General features: G+C 44.9%; 1 protein-coding gene and 1 long non-coding RNA gene across 9 annotated transcripts in view; one reads left to right on the top strand and one right to left on the bottom strand.

Annotated features, from left to right (window-relative positions):
• The window catches only part of MVB12B (multivesicular body subunit 12B), a 186397-nt gene that overhangs the window by 78961 nt on the left and 88146 nt on the right, over nt 1–19290 (bottom strand). For all 8 annotated transcript variants that reach the window (XM_072777954.1, XM_072777949.1, XM_072777947.1 and 5 more), the window contains one exon: nt 1889–1983. In XM_072777954.1, the coding sequence (XP_072634055.1) occupies nt 1889–1983 (95 nt within the window). The remainder of the gene's footprint in view (nt 1–1888; nt 1984–19290) is intronic.
• On the top strand, nt 314–19150 carry LOC140605737 (uncharacterized). The gene is made up of 4 exons (XR_012008299.1): nt 314–591; nt 9001–9154; nt 15586–15726; nt 18508–19150. It is a non-coding gene; the product is annotated as an uncharacterized lncRNA (long non-coding RNA).

Below are 19290 nucleotides of genomic sequence, written 5' to 3'. Positions count from 1 at the left end.
CAGTACCAAACTGAGACGTGCCACTCAATGCCAAATACTGCTTGGGGGGGGAGTGGGGGAGTGGGGGAGAGGTGGTCTCTGTTCTCTTCGAGCAGAACGGCTCGCAGGCAGGCAGCCGGTGGGTGGGTGGGCAGGCTTCCCAGCTATACCAGGATTGCCCAGTGCTGAGCTTGCAGCCTTATGGAGCCGGCAGGTCCTGCGGGTTCTTTCTGGCAGCATGACAACAAAGCAGTCTTGAGCCCTGGTGGAGCAATTTGGTGCCTACAGCCACTGAGGAGCCAGGGGCTGCCTGCTGATGTGAGGCAGCCTCAACTACTTCTGCTTGGAAGATAAAAATCCAACTGACTGCCACTTACATAAATGTAACAGGAAGTTTCTGAATGGCTTCCCCTGTGTCTTGAGGCTGTTACCCTGGTACTGCTAAACTAACAGCTGAAATGAATGCAGACAACACCTCATCAAAGCTGCGGGGCGAGGAGGCCATGGTCCAGAGGCAGACAGGAACATTCCTGCCAAACCAGAGGAGATTTCACTCTGTAGGCCCTTTTCTGCAGAAATGCCAACAGCTGGGAAAGCCATCAGAGAACCCAGGTAAGGCGGGGATAGCTGAACACTGTGGCTGGAAAAGAATTTGCAAGCTGGAGGGAAAAAAAATCATCTGTTTTGATTGAGCTTTCCTTATGTGCATTCGGAATGGGGTTGCCCTGCTGGATTTCACAGACCTGTTTTGCACCACTATGCCACAAAGCATCTGGGGAAATATTCAGCTTTTCTAGGTCATCTTTCCACACTTGTTATGCTCCTTGTCAACTTTGCTGAAATAGCCACAGCACAGAAGAAATTCTCCCTAGAGGTGCTTTTCTGAGACAACATGCTCCTGGAGCGGGGCTGGGTACCAAGTTCTTTGAGAACATCCCAGGTCTTCCTTTTCCCCACCCAGAAAGGGAACAACTGGCTTTTGCTTATACTTCCAAACCTATTAGGGAGTGATCATAACAAGAGAAACTGATACTGACATGAATTATACCATTGTTCTATTTCATCTATTTAGTAACCCCAAGTTGCAATTTTTAGAAAAAAGATTATCTTTTAAATAACGGATTCATTATGGTACATGAACGAATGCCATGTTCCCGTGTTCAAAACGTCACTCACCATTAAGGATGTGCACTGGTAAGTGGCACCGATTTGCCACTTCCCCCTTAGATACGAATGCCCCTGACTAGAGGCCAAGGATAATCAGAGGTGAGCTGGTGGGTTTTCTTGGCTCTTAGTGGGTCACCTGTGCTGCCAGGCACCTAATGAATCTCCCCCCTGTAATTGGGCCCATAGGTGTTCCCCTCCCTGGGTGAAGGTGGGAGGGCAAACTTGTACTGCTGAGGTCCCTGCCAAGGTAACGCCATTAATTTCAAGGCTGAGTTCAGAAATCACAAACCCCTACGATGGGGGTCAGAAGGGGAGACCACCACCATCCCTGCTGGCTGCAAACCTCGCTTTGGGAAATGAGTGGTAAGGACAGACCTGGACACAGGTTGGGTGGGCGGACTGGGCCTCAGCTCTGTGCTGCTCCCAAGATCCTTTGGGAAACCTTCCCTGGCTCTGGCAAGTGAACGATGCAGCGGCTATTCTCTGGAAACTTCCCTTCAAGCTTGTGAAATCCACACACTGTTTTTCATCATTAGTTTCAAAACACAGAGTATCTGGCCCTTTGTTAAGTGCTGAGGTGACACAAGGGAAAGGAAAGGGCTGATCTCCACAGGAAACAGGCCCCTTGCAGGGTGAAAAAGAGAAGTAAGAGAGATGCCACTCAATGCCAGGAGACAGGCAGAGGGAGGTGGTGCCCGGGACATAGACACAGTAGCTGGCCGTTAGCAGAGGCCCCACATACCTGATATGGCATACAGATTGGAGTGCTGGTACTCATAGTCAGCCCGAGTGCTGTTTCTGCCTCGGAAGGTAGCAGGGAGCGTTAGTGAGATGTGCCTAAGAAAGAGAGGAGAAAGGAAGTTACAGGGCGCACAGAGCACTCCCCAAAGGCTCAGAAAGCACCCGTGCCACCAACAGCCCACAGCAGCACAGAGCAGGAGGTGGTCCCCCGAACCCCAACAGTTTGAGTCCCCCCAGGGAATTCAGAAGTTTCCAGACATCAGCAGCTGCCTTTTTCAATTCCAAGAAGAACATCCAAGTGGAGGAAAAGGCTTCCCAAGCCTTATAGCATGTGCCAGGCGCTTGAAGGAGCCTGGCGACCCCGTCTAGATCTCTGCCCACTGGGCAAAACACACCAAAAGGAGCAGAACACTTGGGCTCGGAACAGGAGCCATGGTGTGTTCTGATGTCTTGCTTTCATTATCCATCCAATGGCTCTCATTCCTGTCCTGCAGGACCACTGAGGAGGAGGCGTGAGAAGTACTTTGTGAATGAATGTTATTGTTACCATGCAAGTCTAGGAAAACCACTGCTGCTGAGACTCAGAATGGCAGGCTTTTCCATACTGCTATGTTTGTATGTTCACCCTCAGGCAGGAGCGCACAGTAGGTGTTCAGGAAATCACCTTGGACTGATCCAGCACTGCCTTTTATGGTGCAGGTGTTGGCCATGAAAGCTCGAGGCGCCCACAGAGCGTGAGTGGGTATTCAGTCAAAGTAAAGAATACATTTGGTGTGGTCATCAGCTGCCATTAGCAAATGCAAAAAAGATGAAAATGATAGGGAACAGATTTCAAACCCAACAGGTCTCGGGCAGCCCAGGTGGCTCAGCGGTTTAGTGCCGCCTTCAGCCCAGGGCATGATCCTGGAGACCTGGGATCGAGTCCCACGTCGGGCTTCCTGCATGGAGCCTGTTTCTCCCTCTGCCTGTGTCTCTGCCTCTCTCTCTCTCTCTTTCTCTGTACTCTCATGAATAAGTAAAATCTTAAAAAAAAAACACCTAGTATCTTTTTTCAATTAATTAATTAATTAATTTATTTATGATAGTCACAGAGAGAAAGAGAGACACAGGCAGAGGGAGAAGCAGGCTCCATGCACCGGGAGCCCGATGTGGGATTCGATCCCAGGTCTCCAGGGTCGCGTCTTGGGCCAAAGGCAGGCGCTAAACCACTGCGCCACCCAGGGATCCCCTAAACCTAGTGTCTAAAAAAAAAAAAAAACAGGTCTGGGCGACAAACAACAATAAAGCCTTGCACTGGTGGGACTGGGGATTGGCTTGAACTAGCTTGGTAGCCTGAGTTTTGGCCACACTCAGTCATTCCAGAAGGGAAAAGTCCGAGGAAGGGAGTATTTATTATATAAAGAAAGTTTTATATTGTACGTGTTGTTTTTCATACAGCCAATACATGAACTCTAGGAATGACTCTTGTACATACAGGCTCCTGGGAGGGAAGGTTCTTTAGGCAAGCTCTGGTCCCACAGAGCCAGGAGTGAGCAGAAGCCTCTCGGAGACAAGATGAGCACCAGAGACTGTAAAGGCACATGGTTTCCCATGCTGCAGGGTGAGCAGCAAAAACAAACATCTGTGCCACAGAACAGCCTGGCTCAACCAGGCAGGGGCAGGGAGCTTTGCTGAGCACTGGTGGTACTCAGGGCTATAGCAGAGCTAGCAGACCTAAGCATAGGGACACTTTGACACGTGTGGAGCAAATCTGAGTGTCTGCTCATTACTGATGCTAGCTAAGAATGTGGAGGTGAGCCCCCTGAAGGAGCTTCCAGGCTATAGGGGATCAAGGTGCAGAAATAAATCACCATATCCAACAGGACATACACTTGGGTGCTAAGTGAGCACATGGGTTCCAATGAAGGGCCTGGGTTTCTAGTGACACCTTCTCAGAGGAGGACATGGATACTAATGGAGTAAAAGGGACTCACTGGGGAGTCAGGGAAAGCCAACACTCTGGTGCAGGGTCAGGGTACATGTGGAAGTGAGACTGGAAAGGCAGACTGGGGCCTAGTTGGAAAAGATACCCACCAAGGCCATGCTGCAAGACTTCATCCCCTAGGATAAGGGTTCCTAACTCTGTTCTGCCCATCACAGCACAAACGAAGGCATTAGAGCTGCCTGGGAACTTGCTAACAATCCAGATTCACAGCCACGGCCCTGGGGAGTCCGGTTCAGTGGGCTGGGGGTGCAGCCAGAAATCTATTTTTAACAAGCTCCAGCAGTGACTCTGAAGGTTGGCCAGGTTTGGGACCCTGAGAGGATAAGGAGCAGCTGCAGAGGGTTTTACACAGTTGATCAACGCCTCTGACCACAGCACTTAGTCAATGAAGCCGAGCAAACAGAAGAATGAATTATTGACTGTGGTTGTGGTTGAGCAGAGCTAAAATGATGACAGGTGACCCTGCAGAGGGTGCCCACCATGTGCCAGGCCTCCAAGGATGCAGAACTCACACAGTCTCTTCTGGCTCCTCGTGCTGCCTTACAGATGAGTGCAGGGCTGGCTGCATGACGTGCAGGGCCCAGTGCAAAATGAGAATGTGAGGTCCTGGTTCAAATATTCAAAATGGTGACAGCAGAGCAGTATGCCAAACTTAGGGCCCTTCTGAGCCTGGAGCCTGGTGGGATGGTGCTAGCTGCACATCCGTGAAGCTGGCTGAGGTGGATGGATGCTGTTATTACACCCAGTGTACCACAGTGAGGGGACTTGCAGAAGCCACGGAAGAGCTACACTCCAGGGCTGGCTGCCATACCTTAAAATCTCTAAACCCTGAAAGCAATTTCAAAAGGTGCATCCAACCAAACTAAGGGCATCACACATCTATCCAGTGCAGTGGCTCCTCCAGTGGCATTCAGGAAGGCTCATGGAGCAGGTGGGTGTTAGCAGAACTTTGGAAGACAGGCAGACCTGAATGATGGCAAAGAAGCCACCCAGAAGCTAGAAAACAGGGTCAGCCCAGCCGTTCAGCAGTTAAAGATGGGCCAAGAGTGTGACAGGAGAAAATGCAGATGGGACCTTAGACTGGCAGGACAGGCAGGGCCCCCTGTGTGCACAGAGCTCACCCTGCAGTAGGGCAAGTGGGGCATGAAAGTGCCCACAGAGTTACAGAACACCTGCTTACAAATGGGATCATGCATGGACAACAGGAAGTGCTGTGCTGGAGGAGAACTGAGGATGGCCAGGCTGGGGGTGAAGGAGGGAATGGGAGCAGGGAGCTCCAGGCTCTGCAAGGAGCCTCCTAAGTGGTAGGAAGTCTGGTGGAGGGAAAACCTGGCAGGAGGTGGAGTAGCCGGAGCCTGAAGGCCAGAAGGAATGGGACCAGGCTGAAGATGGCTGCGAGGCCACAGCACAGTGGGGCCCTGCATGAGCTCTGACTTGATCCAGAAGGATTTTTAAGTAGACGTGTGACAAGATCCAATTTGCAATTTTAAAAGGGGATCCCTGGGTGGCTCAGCGGTTTAGCGCCTGCCTTGGGCCCAGGGCATGGTCCTGGGGACCCAGGATCGAGTCCCGCATTGGGCTCCCTACATGGAGCCTGCTTCTCCCTCTGCCTATGTCTCTGCCTCTCTCTCTGTGTGTGTGTCTATCATGAATAAATAAATAAAATCTTTAAAAAATAAAAATAAAAGATTGTCTGCCTGTGGCCAAGTGAGGAAATAAAACTGAGATGCCATGGTAGGCAGGAATGGAGCAGCAAATTACAGTAGGGATTCTCATGAAACCGCAATTATTGAGCACTTACTGTGTGTAGACCCTTCACAGTTCCTGCCAACGTGTTCAGCTACAACATTCCGAACAAACAGTCCGGGGGAAAATTCTATGGTATACAGGACTTAAAAGCGAAGGCTATACCAGAGAAATCAAGGTGTCTGGCCCCTTAGCTGCCCCACCTGATGTGCAGTACCTGGTCTCAACTTTCCTGCTTCTCTGGGGCATCTGACTGCGCCTGGCTGACGTGCTCTGCAACCCTCCCTCCCTTTGACCAGCCTCTCTTCCTTGCAGATGGTCCTTTCTGGCTCCTTCAAATTTTTAGACATTGCAGTTTATAAGGGTTCTGGCTGAGCTTTCTCCTCATTCCACATGCCTTCCCTTTGCACCCTCATCCCTAGCCATCCTCTGACTTTAGCTGTCCTCACACACCAGCCTGTCTCTCCTGACTCTGTCTCTTGTCACTGTCTACTTCTCCCTCTAACCAGAAGAGGGAAAGTCCTGTAAATCTCTGAATATGCTGCATGTTGTTCATGCATTTGCCTGACTTTTTATCCAGGCTGCTCCCCTTCCTACACTCTCCATTTCTTTTTTTTTTTTTTTAAATATTTTATTTGTTTACTCATGAGACACACATACACAGAGGCAGAGACACAGGCAGAGGGAGAGGCAGGCTCCCAGTGGAGAGCCTGATGCAGGATTCCATCCCAGAATCATGACCTGAGCCAAAGGCAGGTGCTCAACCACTGAGCCACCCAGGTGTCCCTCTCCTTTTCTTCCTTGTCTGCTTTCCAAACTCCCATTCATCCCTCAAGACTCCACCTAAACATGCCTTCTTTAGTACAAATTTCCCCGGGCTTGTTCCAGGCTCACTGGGTGCCTGCACGTCCCCCCTCTCTTGTTTGCACAAGATACTTGAGGCATTTGATACAAGCCTGTCTTCCTAACATGACTGTGACCTCCTCAAGAGCAGGGACAAAGCTCTTCAATTTTGAACCCCATTTTCTAGGACAATTTTTGACCTAGAGCAGACAACTATTGAACATGTGTTGACCAAATCAAGTGTTGAACCTACTCCATTAAAACCTCTGTGTCTTTTTGATATAAACTACTATAGCATCTATTATTCCATTTTTGCACATATGTGTTTGCCAATCAGACTCAAGAGGTCTCTGTATTATACCATGCACCCCATTCCTCTCTGCACTGGAAGAAAACAGGTATGATGTAAGAAGAAATCAGTGGTGGCAATGGGGAATGGTGGTGGTGGGGCATGGAGAGCAAGTTTCTGATCTCCTATAGACAACGTGTGGTTGACAGAGTACATGTGAAATTAAAAGAGATTTGAGTTGCAGACCTGACTGTATCTTTTATGGAGTAACAGCTCAAGAGGAATGTGGTGGGCTGAAATGAAGTCAACCCAAACTCCAGCTTTAGTGGGACTATGATGCCGCATCCAGAGAGAAGAGAGGCCCTGGACTAGGGACAGCATTAGAGAGAAGAGTTGCTATGCTGCAAACATCTGCTTTTCACTTGTGTTGTTTGGACACAGGAAGGAGAGGACGCAGAGACGGAGGATGAAAAAGCACAGCAAAGCCTCCCTTAATGAGAATGGACAGTTGGAGCTGAGGGGACAGATAACCTGTGGTTAAAGAGGAAGAGAGAGTCACCTGCTGAAGGAGAAGTGGCCCAGAGGCACTTCAGTGTCAGATTAGCCTGAAAGTGACAGACAACGGGAACCAAGGAGGCTCTGCAATCAGCGGAGTCTCAGAGCAAAAGGAGATTCTAGTTCCCCGGAGTGGGAGAACCCCATGCCAGGCACTGCACTGGGTTCCTTCACAGACACTCCTCGCCTCATCCTCTTGGCAACCTTTTCAGATAGGAATAGTTAACTCCACTCAATAGAGCAGGGAACGGGGCCCTCAGAGGTAAAGCTGACCAACAGAAAGCAGGGAATTCGTGAAAAGGTTCGTCCATGTGTCCTCTGGGGGTTGTTACTATTATCTGAAAGTTACCTATTGTATCATCTTGACTGTCAGGTATACAGAGTGAGGACTGCACAGTCCATCTCAAGACTCTTTTGAAAGGGATGATGCCAAGGACTCAACATCTCAGCCACCTACTAGCTTGATGACCCTGGCAGGCAGGCCACAGTCCCTCTGATATCATGTCATAAAGGGAAAAGCAACAGATTTGGATGACCTGTGGCTCAACCACATACCCAGGAGGCAGAGCAGTGGTGGCAGTTAATAGTACCAACCCTAGAGTCAGCCTGGCATAGGTTCAAATCCCAGCACCACCCCCGAGAGCCGGGTGCCCTTCAAGTGACAGTGTGTTGCCTCCAAGTGCACACCTTGCTACCATGTAGAGCAGCCCATCCCTCCTCTTTGAATTTGTCTTGTTCATGGTCCCTGTACCCACATCCTCTAACCTTATCAGCTCTCTATACTTTCATTCCTGCCTCAGGGCCTTTGTACTTGTTTCCTCTGCCTTAAACACCCTTCCCCCAGCTCTCCTGGCTGGCTCCTCCCCCAGGCAGGGCACCCCCTAGATGCCTTCTGGGGTACCTTGTCTCCATTTGCTCTTACGACACCCCACTTTCCTCTCTGTAGACCCCTCCCACTCTACAGTACTATCAATTTGTTCACAAGTCACCAGAACATGATCTCTACTACACTTTCCAACATACCCCAGTGCCTAGAACAGTGCCTTGCACACAGTGGGTACTTGAGAAAATGAGAGCTATATAAGATCGCCTAATACCTGAATGAGCAAATCCAACTTGGACTTGTACTTTGAGATCATCTGAGGAAACCTACACAAAAAACTCCCACTTGTCTCTTTTTCATTCCCAGGACAGGATTGGATAACTGGAAAATGCGGCTATTTCTGATTCATGAATATTTTTTTAAAAGATTTTATTTATTTATTAATGAGAGATACAGAGAGAGAGAGGCAGAGACACAGGCAGAGAGAGAGAGAAGCAGGCTCCATGCAGGGAACCTGACATGGGACTTGATCCCAGGTCTCCAGGATCACGCCTTGGGCTGAAGGCAGGCGCCAAACCGCTGAGCCACCCAGGCATCCCTGATTCATGAATATTTTTACTGAAAGGGTAAATACATTCATCATGACAGTGCTTATAATGCCAAAAACTGGAATCAAATATCAAACAACAGGGAATTGGTTAAAAAATTAGAATACAGCTGTCTAAGTATTTTACAGTCATTTCAAATATGAGGACTAATAGCCAGAGCCCATGCCTGTTATTGTAGCATCTAGCAAGAAGAGATATAATATCCTCATTTTTCACACTTGAAGCTCTGATTGGTTAACCCAACACCTTGGCTTCTTTCCCATAGCCTAATCATCTAAAGAGATTAAAGGAACACACCATTAATGATGCTGGGTGCTAATGGCAAAGGAAAGAAGAAAGAAGCCAGGTACTGCAGCAGACCATGGACACGAGATGCTCAGCTCTTCTGAAGTACCCAATCCAGAGGGGCTATAAAACGAGTAGGTACTCCATGGCTTCCAGCCAAACTGAGCAGTCTAAGAGTGTGGTGGTTGCTGGTGCCCTGTGGACAGCAAGTTCAGCGAAATCATGTCAATGGGCCCCAAAGCTGCTGATTACTCCATAAGCAGAGCAATGTGTTTCAAATTTTAAGAGAGTTCATGAAGATTGCTAGCATACCAAGAGATAGACCCAAAGACTCGGGAAACCATCTCTACCTAGGGAGGTATTTAGAGATGAAGACTTTCTAGTACCATCTCCAGTAGGCCTTGGTCCACTGGAACAAATTGACCACCAGAGGCCAAAGTTTTCTGCCACTTGACTCAAATGATGGCTTACTATTACAAAATCTGTTTGGTAACCAGAGAATACAAGAAGAGCCCCTAAATCTTGCTGGGGGGGGGGGGGAGGCTGAACCAAGCTCCCCTCCTCATTCTCTACCCAGGGAACAGGCCAGAGGACAGAGGCACACCCTGCAGGGTGATCACTTCTCTCTGCAGGAGGGACTGGCTATTGTATAACAAACAGGTCAGCATCACACATGCTCCTGACAACAGCTCTGGCTAAATAGATGCTGAGGGAAATTTCATTTTTTCCCCCAAGTCAGTTTTAGGCACCTTATTCAATTAACATGGCCACTAAGCTGCAGACAGCTCTGTATAAAAGCCCTTCAGTTATAGGATACATTTTATTAGGTGACAATAGTTGCCAGCACGATTTATTTCCTTTGATGGGATTCTGCTTTTTCCTTGTTAATTTAAATCTGTATTTTCTAGTGCTGACTCCAGGTCTGTGTGAATTTTTAAAATGTTACCATTAATCTTCTGGACCCAGTGGCCACATATAATGAAGATGGCTCTGCCCAGGTAGCAGTGATGCCTGCTGTCCTCTCAAACTGTCAGAGGGCAGCATGGAGGGAAGGGTGGCTGGTAAGGCAGAGGCAGACTCATGGTTAGAGATGGATGTCACTTTTATCTCTCATCTCTTTTTTAAAAAATTAGTTAATTTGAGAGAGAGGGATGGAGGGAGAGATAGCGAGGGAGCAAGCACATAAGTGGGAGGCAGGGGAGAGGGACAGAAGGAGAGGGAGAAGCAGACTCCCTGCTGAGCAGGGAGCCCAACGCAGGACTCCATCTCAGGACCCAGAAATCATGACCTGAGCCAAAGGCAGGCGCCTAACCAACTGCACCCCTAATCTTTCACCTCTTATACACACACATGTGAACACACATGCATGCACGTTTACAAAGCAAGCTTTGTGGTGAAACTACAATTTTCATTCTGTTTTTCTGGGGCTGACAGTTATATTAAAATCACCTTTGGTGGCAGCAGTTTTCAGAGTGTGCTCCAAGGACCTCAGGAGGTGAGGGGTGGGGTTTCCCAAGATACTTTCAGGGAGTCATAAGGTGATGATTGTTTTCATAATAAAACCTAAGATATCGCTCATCTTTTTTGCTCTCCTCTCACCAGCAGAAAGAATTTTTTTAAGTTTATTTAATTATTTTGGAGAGACAGCATGAGTGGGGAGGGGGCAGAGGGAGATAATCTCAAGTCGACTCCTTGCTGAACAGGGAGCCCAATGCTGGGCTAGATCCCATGACCCTGGGATCAGGACCTGAGTCAAAACCAAGAGCTGGATGCTTCACCAACTGAGCCCTCAGGTGCCCCAGAAAGTTTTCAGAAGCTGCATGACTTATGAGATCATCACTCTGAGGTCTTGCATACTTGTATGCTTCACATTTTTCTCAATTTTAATTTCTAATAAGGTACTTCTAGATGAACACAAGCCATGTAAACAAAAGCTCTTTGGAATCCTCAATTTTTAAAGATAACAAAAGTCATAGACCAAAAAGTTTGAAAACCACTATTATAGGGCAACATGTTGAACCTAACTTTGCAAAAGCCTGACGTCTGAAGTTGGTGAGGTTGGCCTAAGAGGAATAGTAAGAAAAAGAACAAAGGCTTGGTCTCAATGGTATGCTCCATTAAAGAAAAAGGTGCTCCTGGAGAAAGTTAATAAAGTTTCACAAGTGGGAAAAAAAAAGAAAGGCGAGACTTACTTGCAAAGACCAGGCAAATAACTATTACCAAGAATTTAGATCAGGAATAAAATAGTCTAAGATATTTGAAGATATTAAAGTTTGAGAACAAAATAGGCTAAGATATTCACCTTGCAGGGCTAATGGCAGAGGTATAAAGCGTTTGTCAATATATATAAAGGAGGGCAGCCCTGGTGGCTCAGTGGTTAAGTGCCGCCTTCAGTCCAGGGCTTGATCCTGGAGACCCGGGATCGAGTCCCACGTCAGGCTCCCTGCATGGAGCCTACTTCTCCCTCTGCTTATGTTTCTGCCTCTCTCTCTCTCTCTCTCTCTCTGTGTCTCTAATAAATAAATTTTAAAATATATATATGTAAATATATATATTTATATATTTAAAATATATATGTGGCAGGAATAAAAATATGAGATGATCCAAGAGATTCATGTTAACTGTTCTCGACAAGATGAAAGGAAGAGACAAAATTATTAAGTCCAGAAGGCCTAGGGTTTGATACTTTCTGTTTAAATGAATCTTGATTTAATAGACACAGCATGGCGGGAAGGTGACAGTGCCCAGATAGCCAGCCAGGAAAGAGTCATCAAGTGTCTGGCTATCCTCACTGGATCGTGATGTTCCTCATGGGAAAGCCACCTCATAGCTCCCTGCAGAGCCTGCAAATCCCTTTTCTGAATGGCATGACCAATTCCTTAGAGAATATAAACTTGGGTTTGGCAGACAAACACCAAACGAGTGGCAGACCGCTCTAGAAAGAACAGTCTATCCCCAAAATAATGAGCAATAACATTTGTTTATTCACTCTCACTGGTACAAAGAATCAATAGTTGAAAAAAAAATCAAATCAGGAGGAGGAAGCAATATACGCCCTGGAAAAATCAAGGCTGTAGGATTTGTGGGGCGGGTGATGGCCCTGGCCAGCCTCCTGTCACTGGGACTCTACAAAAACTAACAAGAACAGAGAAAGGTAATGAAGATTCAGAAGATTATCTACCAAATTATGAGCACCTAAGTGAGATGAGGGGATAATTCACACATCCTGCCTTTTGACCAGTCTAGAAATATACATCCTCACACAGGTCTATAAAAAGTATCACACAATATAAGAACATTAGCTCTAAAAAATAATTTACTATAGGAAATAGAGAAAGTTATCTGCATTAGAAATAATACAGAAATAAAATTCAAAAAAAAAAAAAAAACATCGAAAAGCCCAACATTTTCCAGAATGTAGAGAGAAAAAGAACACAAAAGAGGAAAAATTATGATAAACACAGAGAACCAACCCGAATATATTAAGTGTTGGAAAGAAATCACAATTGAAAGAGAAGAACCAGAAAAAAAGAAAGTTTGAAGCTTGTCTAATTAAAACAACTAAATACAGAAGTCAATAAGACTTCCAATATTCCAAGCAAAATCAATAAAGAGACTCACAGCTAAATAAATCCTGATTTCCAGACTCCCAATTTCAAGACTTAGTGTAAAGCTACAATAATCAATATGGTGTGGTATTAGGGCATAAAGATAGACATATAAATCAATGCAACAGAATGGAGCATCCAGAAATAGACCCACACATATATGATCAATCAATTTTCAACAAAAGGGCCAAGACAATTCAATGGAAAAAGGGTAATCTTTTCAGCAAATGGTGTTGGAACAACTGGATAGCCGCATGCAAATAAATGAACCATTTGATGCTTACCTCACACCACACATAAAATGACCAAAGAGGTTCACAGAACTAGTTTTAGAAAAGAGGAAAGGGAAGGAGTAAATTATTAGGTAAAAAAAAATTCTGGAGATCCTAGGATTTCATACTTTTTATTTCAATGTATCTTGAGTTCACAGGCATAGCACCGCCTCTTCTAGAAGAAAACAAAGCGGAAAATCTTTGTCACCTTAGGTTTGGCAAATATTTTTTTTTTTTTAAGGATTTTATTTATTTATCCATGAGAGACACAGAGAGAGAGGCAGAGACACAGGCAGAGGGAGAAGCAGGCTTCCCGTAAGGAGCCCGATGTGGGACTCAATTCCAGGATCCCAGGATCACACCCTGAGCCAAAGGCCATCAGATGCTCAACTGCTGAGCCACCCAGGCATCCCAAAACTCTTGTTCTTTAAAAAATTTGTTACGTAAATGCAAAGATAACCCACATACCTGAAGAAGCTACCTGTAAAACTCATATCCAATTTATAGCTAGCATTTATATAGAACTCGTACAACTTAATAGAAGACAAACAGCCCAATTAAAAAAAAGATGGCCAAAAGATCAGAACAGACACTATACTAAAGAAAATGTACCAATGGTAAAAGCAGCACCTCAAAAGATGATCAACACCACTGGTCGGTCAGCAGGGAAGTACTCACTGAAGCCACAGTACAATACTACTACAGATCTTCTAGAAATGGCAAAGATTAAGCAGGCCCCAAATATCAACTGTTGGTAAGGTTGAGGAGCAGTGGGAACTCTTCTGCATTGTTGGTGGGAAATGGCAGAACCACTGCAGTAAAGAGTTAGCAATTTCTTAGAAAGTTAAACATATCCTATCATATGAGCTAGCCATTACACTTTTAGGTTTTTACCCGAGAAGAATGAAAGCATAGATCTGTATGAAGATCTGTACACAAATGTACCGAGCAGCTTTAGTTGTAATGAGAAACAAGCCAAATGCCCAGTAAAAGGTGATTTGATAAATATATCAAAGTATATCCACACAATGGATACTACTCAACAATAAAACAGAAACTACTGATACACCCAAGGTGGGTAAATCTCAAGATAATTATGCCAAATAAAATGTGCAAGGTAAAAAGCACATATGGTATCATTCCATTTTATTATGTAAAATTCTAGGAAATGCAAACTAACCCACAGGGATAGAAAGCAGATCAGTGGTTGGCCTGAGGAGGGAGAGTGTACTACGAAGGAGCACAAAGAAGTTCTGGGGGTGGCAGATATATTCATGACCTTGATTTTGGTGATTGTATCATATATACATATATATATATGACATGATATATATATATATATATATATATGTCAAAGCTCATCAAATTCTACTTTGAAAATGTGCAGTTTATTGTATATTGATACACTTTAGTAAGCCTGAAAATATTTCCCTCATCTAAAAAGCATTAAAAAAAAAAAAAAAAAAGGCCTAAGGAAGGAAGCCAAGAGGGATGACAATGCTCCAGAAATGGCAATGAAAGGAGACCCACCAAGTGATGAATCCTGGAAGATACTGCCGGTGACTTCAGACTTTTCCTCTAACATACTACATGCCTGAAGACAATGGAGCCACAGAAGTTTAAGAGAGAGAGGGCGGCTTTTCAGAAACTTATTCCTTCAAGTTGTCTTTTTATGTGAAGACACTGACAAAAAAAGATCATTCACATCCCTTCCTCTGAGAGAAATACATTCAAACATGTTCCAGAGGATTTGAAATTAAGACTTCAGAAAGGGGAAGGAAGCAGACAAAAGGACCAGCATTTTTGCTTTCCCTCTAGAAACGTTGCCTGAGGAAATAACTGGAAATGTGGGAAAGGACTTATTTAAGATAAAAACAAGCAAGTAACATTAGCTGACATTTTCACAGGGCTTATCCTTCTCATGCATCACGTAACCCCCACCCAGAATCCTACGACTAGGTGCTGAGATCATCTCTATTTGACAGATGGCTTCAGAAAAGCTCTGCAGCTTGCCGGAGGGGATACAGCTTGGATCTGAACCCTGATGGGGAGAGTCACAAAATTCATCTTGGAAGCATGATGCTTGACTCAAAAACTGGAGCATTATAAAATGTTATAAACATGATATAGTTTACAGGACATTATAAAGTGTCTTATTCAGAATACCATACAGACATAATATGTTTACAGGTTTTCTAGGTGGGACTGGGGGTGTGTGTTGATCATATGGTGCAGGGAGAGTGCACTCAGCCACAGAAGAGGCGTGAGCTGGGTCTTTTTGGCAGTGTCCGTAGAAGCAGCAAACTGGGAAAATGTTCATGATACTAAACTGGGATGGAACAAGAAGGAACAATTCAGACAGTTTTTTGTTTTTATGTCACCACAGTCAAACCTGCAAGATTCAGCTATTTGGTCAAAACAAAATGCAACAAAACAAAGCCTGAGTACAGAAATAACCATACAAACAATATATTTCCAGGGTAAGCATATATGTTCACACCGAAGAATAAAAGGGGCTTGGGAGGATACACCAGCTCACAGCAGAGATGGCCCTGGGCAGGCGGCGGGACTGAGATCATGATGTGGACCACAGACGTCTGAGGCGAGAGTGTCAACACCCCTCCCCCTCCATATATTTTTATGTGTTAATTTTTTCTGATGAGATGTTATTTTTCTTTTTATCAGTAAGAAGAAGATGGCAGAAAACAGAAGTTGCTGCGAGTGTTAGCAGGGCAAATGCATATGAAAGCAAACAGCACAGCACTTGGTGCTACAGGAGCATCTTGTTTTCTAGACAATCTGTCTGCTGGTGGACAAGGACCAGAGGTAACATGCAAAAAAAAGTAACAGAAATGGGAAGCAGCGGTGGTGGTGGTGGAGGAATAAAATATGCAAAAGCCACCATCACTGAGTGAAGGTGGTCAGGTGGGGGAAAGAACACAGCCAACGGCTACGTGAAACTCCACTTTATTCCTCAAAACACCATTGGGAAGAAGTCATCTGTGACACACAGCTTCTGTGCCAGGTGTAAGGACGTGCTTAATGAATGCCATTTAATGAAGAAAAAGGCTCTTATAAAACACCTGGCACAAGCAGGGTGAGGGAGTCACAGGAAAGGGGACCCTTGCCGCACCTGCTGGCATTTTAATAAGCACTTCTAGAGCATCCGCTCTCCAAGGCTGGTCAACGGTGTCAGAATGAGGTCCCTGACCATTGCCCACACTTGCTGACAGTTTGGGCAAGCTTATTTCTTAAGGACCATATGCTCAGGTATTGGATTGCCCTGGATGGTAATTAAAATGAATCATTTTCAGCTGGAAGGCCTGACCAGCACCATCATCGTCCTCAAAGACTTCACAGAAAGGATTCCAGCTCCAGGTCCCCTGCACTTCCAAACTGAGTTCTGAGTTATGATTCAGATCTGTGAAGACTCAGAGATAATGTGAGATAATGTTGCAAATTTTTCTTGTAACTGCATTCTACTAAAACCTAAGTCAGTTATTTTAAAGACCTTAGGCCCTAAAAATCAAATAATTTTTGGCATAGGGATTTTTCTTTTCTCATTGATTTTAAATGAGCAAATCTTGGAAAGAAATTACCATGTGCAAAGTTTACTACCATTCTTCCTGGTCTGATGAGACATTTTTGTTTTGTTTTGTGATTGATACCAGTGAAGTCAAGTAAGGTTTTGTAAAACCTGAAACAGACCCATTTCCTTTACAGTGATATTCACTATTTCATAAACTTTCTATGCCCAGACTTGAAACTCAATTTCAAATATACCCAATGAATTGATGCCATCCAAGGGCAGATGGATTGTGGTATCAGCAGGCACACAAGGCTATGATAACCCTATGTTGTGACTGATTCAGTCCACCAGTTTTTAACTGAGTTCCCACCACATGCCAAGTACAGGATTTGGCACTGAGATCATTTAAAAACCCAAATGATAAATGCATATTACCAAGTGAAAGATGCTAATCTGAAAAGGCTCCATACTGTAGGATTCCAACGTAGGACATTCTGGAAAATGCAAAACTGTGAAGACAGTAAAAAGACCAGTGGTTGCCAGGGGCTGGGGGAGAGGCAAATGGGCAGGACACAGAGGATTTTTAGGGCAGTGTAAAAATTCTGTGTGATTTTTATAATGATGGACATATGTCATCATACATTTGTCCAAACTCACACAATGTACAACACCAAGCGTGAGCTCCGAGGTAAACTATGGACTTGAGTGATTATGAATGTCAATGTAGTTTCATTCCTGATTACAAAAAAAAAAAAGTACCACTCTGGTGAGTCATCTTGAGAACAGGGAGGCTATGCTTATGGGAGGGTAGAGGATATATAAAATCTCTGTACCTCCCTCTCAATTTTATAGTGAACTGAAAACTGCTCTAAGAGAAGAAAGTTTTTTAAAAAATGAAAACAAAACAAAACAAAAAAACAACAACAAAAAAAGAAAACAAAAAAAGAGCCAAAGGAGACTTCTATCTGTCCTCTCTAGGGATTTATCTACAAGCAAATTGAAACACATATATTACCTAGATCATAAAGTAAAAAGCGCTAAATATAAGTTATATAAATAAGGTTATAGGTTTCCATTTTAAACCAATGACAAAAAACAAAAGAAAACAACAAACATCTGTTGAGTGCCTACCATGCACCAGGTGCTTCATCAAACCCTAGAAAGTGGCCAGTCCAGGGCCATGGAAGCTGTGGTCCCATCTGCCAAGAGGAAAGACTGCAGGGGGTGCAGAAGAGGCCCAAGCAATGAAATAATAATTTGAGCTAGGAGAGATTACAGAGTAAGAGACAGCAAGGGAGGCTCCCACAGTCAGAGAAGTGGGAGATCTTTTCTGATTCAGACGGTCAGGAGGTGGGGGATGGGGTGGGGCATGTAGCTAGCACTGAAGGCCCTGTTCCCATAATCATCTATTACTATGACAATTACCACTTACTGAGCACCTGAACTATTCCTCATGATTCATACTCATCTCTAAGCAGCCCAGCCCAGCAAGGTGTTATTCTATTGATCAGGGGAAAGGGGGTTCAGAGAGGTTAGAGGATTTGCCCAAGGTCATACAGCTAAAGAAACTGTCCAAGCTAGGATTTGAGTTGATGCTTTTTCCACTAGAACATGTTGCATTGCCAAGATAATGCAAAGCACAAGCTAAATGTAAATGCAGACTTGTTCATTTTCCATTCAAGCAACCCATTTGCCGTGATCAATACAGTTTCAGCATACCAACTTGACTACATAATGAGTTTTCCTCCTGGGCAAAATAGACACCACCCCCTCCCAACCAAATCACTCTGCACTGGACAAGAAAACTGCCACTGGAAGACTAAGGAAATCAAAATTCCAAACTCCCCAAGTTCCTAAACGCACAGCTTTAAAGTATGTGCAGCTCAACAGCATATGGCAAATCAATTACTAGTTTAAATCTTAAAACAAAAACATGGCAAGTGTGGTACAGAAATAATCAAGAACAACAGTTCAGTTTAGATTACAGTGGGCCACTAGAGTTTTGAATACAATTAATCATCATTCCAGGCAATGGGAAGCCATATTGACACTTATTCCTAATTTGAATATTTAATTAGGGTGAAGTTCTTCATCAAATTATCGCAGAACTGGGAGAAAGCCTGGAAGACTTACACAATTACTATCTTAACCCCTCACCAGCTGCTCACCTGTGAGAACAACAATCCCGCCCCAGCTCTGCGGGGCCCCTGCGCCCACTGTCTGGCTCTGTGAGAACTGGTGGGCTGGGGTAGGGGGGGTGGGTTGTGATTGAAGCTACAGCTGGGGCAGGAAGGAGCCAAGTGGTGGCAATAGAGAGGTCTCTATTGGAATGTACTGCTTGGGCTCAGACTGGACTCAACTAAATCCTGGACAAAGAATCCACACACGAGTGTCCACGGTGTGTCTGTTGTGGCACTTTCAAGTGTCCTCTGTTTATTTCTCAGAATAATCTGCAAGGGAGATATGTTTATCTCCCCTTTACTGAAGAGGAAACTGGGACTCAGAGTAGTGATATAACACACTCAAGAGAACACTGCTTGTGAATGGTATAAAGAAGGCCAAGTTAGGGACATCTGGGTGGCTCAGTGGATGAGTGTCTGCCTTTGACTCAGGTCGTGATCCCAGCATCCTGGAATCAAGTCCCACATCAGGTTCCCCACAGGGACACTGCTTCTCCTTTCTGCCTGTGTCTCTGCTTCTGTGCCTCTCATGAATAAATAATAAAATCTTAAAAAAATTAAAAAGGCTAAGTTACTCATTATACTGAAAAAAAAATATTCAAAGCTGTATTTTGGATATCCTGTATTGTATATAGGAATTAGGGGTGGGGGAGGGTTGAACCCAAACTCCAGGTACACTCA

The sequence above is a fragment of the Canis lupus genome, chromosome 16 (genome assembly GCF_048164855.1).
Source record: "Canis lupus baileyi chromosome 16, mCanLup2.hap1, whole genome shotgun sequence".
Lineage (NCBI taxonomy): Eukaryota > Metazoa > Chordata > Mammalia > Carnivora > Canidae > Canis > Canis lupus.
The sequence above is the reverse complement of the archived record's forward strand: the minus strand, read 5'-3'. Positions and strand labels throughout refer to the sequence as shown.